The following is a 4766-nucleotide window of genomic DNA, read 5'->3' on the forward strand; positions in this document are numbered from 1 at the left end:
ATCTTAAGCTCAAGGAACTGAAGAACAAATTCAAACCTCGAGTTGCTATAATCAAGGATGCTTTCGACAATGTTAAATGATCCCGGAAGTATTAAAAGAAGATGGAAGGAATATACTGAGTCACTGTATCAAAAGGAAGTGGAAGACACAGAAGAATTTCATGAAACAACATATGAGCAAGAGCCTATGGTGATGAAAGAAGTTAAGGCTGCTTTGAAGGAAATGGCAAAACATAAGGCTCCAGGAATAGATGGTATACCAATTGACATATTTCAGCTAACAGATGCTGCCCTGGATGTGTTCACCAAGTTGTGCCAAGAAATCGAGAACAACCACTTGGCCAACTGACTGGAAGAGATCTATATTTGTTCCTATCCCAAAGAAAGGTGACCCAACAGAATGTGGCAACTACAGAACAATCTCACTGATTTCTGATTTCAAAGCTAATTAACCCAAATTCTGAGGAATACCATCTTAGTCTTCCCCAGGGCCCCTAAAAGAAGGAACACACACCCCTTGACTGCCCCGTGAGCCATTCTGATCTGGTCCGCATGCTGTATGTCTGCCTGATAAAGGCCTGTTCGTTTCTTTGGACCAATTTCTTTCTCTCCTGGTGCTCTTTTTTATATCTAACAGCGACCCTATGAACAAAAGCTCTGAACCCTTGCTGTGAACACGAAGGATTGAACAAAGGATCTGAACACCGTTCTTTTACCATCCCATTGCAGCTGTCACCCAACCTAGTTGAAGGTCTTCCTCCTCTACTGACCTGCCGCAGCATCATGGTACATGACAATACTCCATGACAATATTAGCCCAGCAGTTCTTCCATCCCCCTCTGTCTAGCTAAGAGAAACGAATCCTTTAGAACAGGCCCCCGATAAAGTACACTGGAAACTCCTGAGGCAGTATCAGGTAAAAAGGGATATATATCGGATATGTATCTTTAAATCAGATATATTGAGTTCAACGGGGACCAAGATCAGAGGTAAAGGAAGTACTAATCCCGGAGCCCGGAAGTCCCTGAAGAATTGAGACTTAGGCATCGCCGCGCTACCCCCACAGCGTCCCTTGCGTGATAGGGCCTACCAGGCCACATGACTTGGGCACCATAGCCGCCCCACGTGTAAGGGTCCAGGGCCCCAAGATGGCTGCCAGGCCTCGAGGCCTTACTTCTATATGTCACTTCCGTACCGGCAAGAAGGGCGGGCAGGTCAGCCAGTAAGGCCACGGGGCGGGCCTTCGTCTTAACAAGCACATAAATTACCCAATGGTCCTTGGGTGCCAGGGTGCCTACGCCCTAACGTCACGTCGAGTTGCTTAGCGTCGGCAGGCGGGGCCGAGGTGGCCAAGCCAATGCAATGGCTGGGGCGGGGTCAGGCGCTCTATAAGTTGTCGATAGGCGGGCACTCCGCCCTAGTTTCTAAGGATCATGTCTGCGAGTCAAGATTCCCGGTAAGAAAGCTATTTGCTGGGGTTTGGGGAGTACTTACACTGCCGCTAACTTCCGAGGACCCTGCCGGGGATAGCCGAGGCCTGCTACTGTAGGCTGTCTGTGGCTGCTGGACGCCCAGCTGGGGGAAGCCCTCCGGAAAGAGTCTGGAGGGCAGATGAGCAGCCAGCGCTGCCACCCAGGGCCTAGTTCGAGGGGGAGAACAGGTCGGATTTCGAGGGGTGGTGTGCGAGGTTTGTTGAGGAAGTCGTAGACGCGCAGCAGCGCCTCATGCCTTAGCTTCGGTGCTCAGTAGTGAGACGAGGTCGCGACCTAGCACGGCTCGCGGATGCTTGCCGTTCTAAGGATTCTGACGCTACCACCCGCGCCCGACGGGGTGTCTGGGACTCGAGCCCGGTAATAAGCCAACGAGGTCGGAGTTGGGGACGAAGGGGCCAGCCATTTAAGTGTGCTGGTTCTGTCGACGGCCAGGGCTGAGCCTAGCCCCCTGGAGCGCTCCAATGAGGCGGCGGGTGGGTCCATCTTAGCGGCCAATTGACAAACTGCAGATGGGCAGATCCACTTGCTCTCGGGGGTGAGTGGTCTGAGAGGGCGACGCCATTTCGCGCCGGGGGCAAGCAGAGTGTGGATTGTTCTTTAGGGAGGTAGACGCCGCCGGGTGGTCGAGGGCGAGAGCACATGGCTGCATGAGGCGTTCCCCTCCCCCAGTCGGCTTGGCTTCTGGGTGTTGTGCAATCTCCCCCGTTGCTCGTTCGGCTGGGGCCTCATTGTGCGCGAGGTCGCCACCGCCCGCGGCCTCCCACATCCGGGCACCACAAGGCTGGGCGGGGGGGGGCTCGGCTGGAGGGAGTGGGGGAGGCGCGGGCGTAATGACGTGGGTAAGGGGATGTCCTTCTTGAATCCGGGCCTTGAAGGGCGGGACTTCCGGCAGCCTGTGCTACTGTGGGAGGTGCATGCGTGCGGGCTGGGAATGTCTGGCCCGGTACACGTGGGCGCGCGACTGGGAGCATCGCGTAGTGCACTGTAGGCTGTAAGGAAGGTTTGCTCATAGTGAGGGCATCCTCACCTCAGATGTTCTCAGAATGAGAGGGCTGTCATTTTTCATTCATCTTAGCTGAGTCTTTTGGGTTGGGAAAAGACTGGGGTCAGCTGTTTGTCAGAATTCCTGTTCTAGCCGGGGACAAAAACATGTTTCCATCTACAGGTCCAGAGACAATGGCCCCGATGGAATGGAGCCAGAAGGTGTCATCGAGGTGAGACCTGTTATTTCCACTATGGTTTGTTTTTGAGAAAGGAAGCCTTGCTAGTTTCTGAAATGGTCGTAAGTTCCTGCCTTTGATATAAAACCACAACCCAGGAGGCCAGGTATTGCACAGGAAGCCTTCGTATCATTTTGTCTAGCCTTTTTGTAGTTATTGCTTTCTTAGGCCATCAAGATTCAGGAGACTTTCCTAAGAGGGGGAAACTGGAAACTGTCGGTGCAGACAGTAGGTTTGGCGCTGGGGTGCAGCCCTGGTTTACTGTCCAGGTTTTAGATTGTTCATTTGTTTTTTACAGAGTAATTGGAATGAAATTGTTGACAGCTTTGATGACATGAACCTCTCCGAGTCCCTTCTCCGAGGCATCTATGCCTATGGTTTTGAAAAGCCTTCTGCCATACAGCAGCGAGCCATTCTTCCTTGTATCAAGGGTAAGAACTTTTTTCCTTTTGTTGTGTAGCGATCCAGTTGGATCCAATAAGAGAGCGTGCTTCTCCAGCCGAGTATCTGGTGGATTTGAACCATTTGCCTTCAGGATTACAGTGCAGCTTCTTGCCACTAGGCCACCAGAGGTCCTAAGAACTCTCTCAAGTAATCTTGTTTTGTGGCAATAGTTACATGATTATCCAGGATCAGTGTAGTTCCTTGTTTATCCATCTAGTGTTTTGTCCTGTTACAGTTTCATGCTATGGACAAGTGGTTTGTAGGGAGTTCCTTTCAAGTTGGGTAGTATTTTCGTTACCTTATGCACGTTTCTAGTTATTTCTATCCCTGTCTGGTGCACGTGTTGAATAACCTTCATTACAAGCTCTTTTATGTCTGCATGGCTTTCCATTTATTGGTTGACTAGTACGTCAAGTGGACAGTGTTTGGCGCTTCCCCGGTTAAACAAGCTTGGAAGCAGGAGTGGCATCCACTTCTGTAAATAGCTTGCCTGCGGAAACCCTATGAACCTGGAGAAAGGATGAAAGTCACGCACGGAAGTGTCAAGGACTTTTGTTGATAGGGTCACTATGAGTCGCCTACAATAGTACTCAATAGTATTATCATTAAACATTCTGAATGTCTGAATACTTGATGATCATAATGTGTGTTCTCTAGCATATCTAATTCTGATTTACACTTCTAGGTTATGATGTGATTGCTCAAGCCCAATCTGGGACTGGGAAAACAGCCACTTTTGCCATATCAATTCTACAGCAGATAGAATTGGATCTGAAGGCCACCCAGGCTTTAGTCCTGGCTCCCACTCGAGAGTTGGCCCAGCAGGTAAGAAAGCTGCCCTGCCCCACTCCGATCCAAAGGTTTGCTTTAGAAATTGGTAACAGATCCCAGAGCAGGTATGCTTCTAAGCATCAGTACCTAGAGCAGAAAACTTGAGTGTTTGGGGCTCTGGGGAGGAAGGTAACTTAATGTCAGAAAAGGGCCACTTTGATGGTTATTATGATCCGTAATCCCCTGGTTATGGGCAGAGGCACACCTGACTGATGGTGGTGCTCTTATATCAATCAGGGGCAGAGCAGACTGAGTCCTTTGTTCATCCTGGCTTGATGCCTGTATTGTGGCCAAAGCTGTTTCATGCCTAGGGCACAAAAAAAAAGCAACTGTTCAATTTTTAATTTCGTAGGGAAGGTAACAGACTTTGTTCTAGAACCTAATGAAGTATATTTTCCCATAGATAATAATTATTTGGGCATAGTGGAATATAGGCATATATAATTTTGTTTGTGCAGTTGTTTATTGTGACTATTCCATTTTAAAGAGTTAAATGTATGAGTCAGGATTCAGCCATTGTTAAAATCCTATTTTACAGCTATTTGTAATGTTATTGGCAGATTTAACTGGTTTCTGTAAATTTAATTTGTATATTTAACAACAGTGTTTATATTGGGGTTATTAGGAATGAGAGCTAGGACCTGCCCAGGTATGGCTAATAGATATTTCATTTTGTCTTGGTTTAGATACAGAAGGTGGTAATGGCATTAGGAGATTACATGGGTGCCTCCTGCCATGCCTGCATTGGGGGCACCAATGTACGTGCTGAAGTACAGAAA

At 48.9% G+C, this 4766-nt stretch overlaps 1 protein-coding gene across 1 annotated transcript in view; it reads left to right on the plus strand.

The window, feature by feature from the left end:
* The first annotated feature begins 1432 nt into the window (after positions 1-1432).
* EIF4A1 (eukaryotic translation initiation factor 4A1) overlaps positions 1433-4766 on the plus strand; it is a 5794-nt gene continuing 2460 nt past the window's right edge. Inside the window, exons 1-5 of the mRNA XM_006899176.1 lie at positions 1433-1455; positions 2658-2706; positions 3011-3143; positions 3842-3981; positions 4674-4747. Coding sequence (XP_006899238.1) covers positions 1433-1455; positions 2658-2706; positions 3011-3143; positions 3842-3981; positions 4674-4747 — 419 coding nt within the window. The remainder of the gene's footprint in view (positions 1456-2657; positions 2707-3010; positions 3144-3841; positions 3982-4673; positions 4748-4766) is intronic.

This window comes from Elephantulus edwardii, unplaced genomic scaffold (genome assembly GCF_000299155.1).
Source record: "Elephantulus edwardii isolate Elephantulus edwardi_28Jun2011 unplaced genomic scaffold, EleEdw1.0 scaffold00246, whole genome shotgun sequence".
NCBI classification, from domain to species: Eukaryota; Metazoa; Chordata; class Mammalia; order Macroscelidea; family Macroscelididae; genus Elephantulus; species Elephantulus edwardii.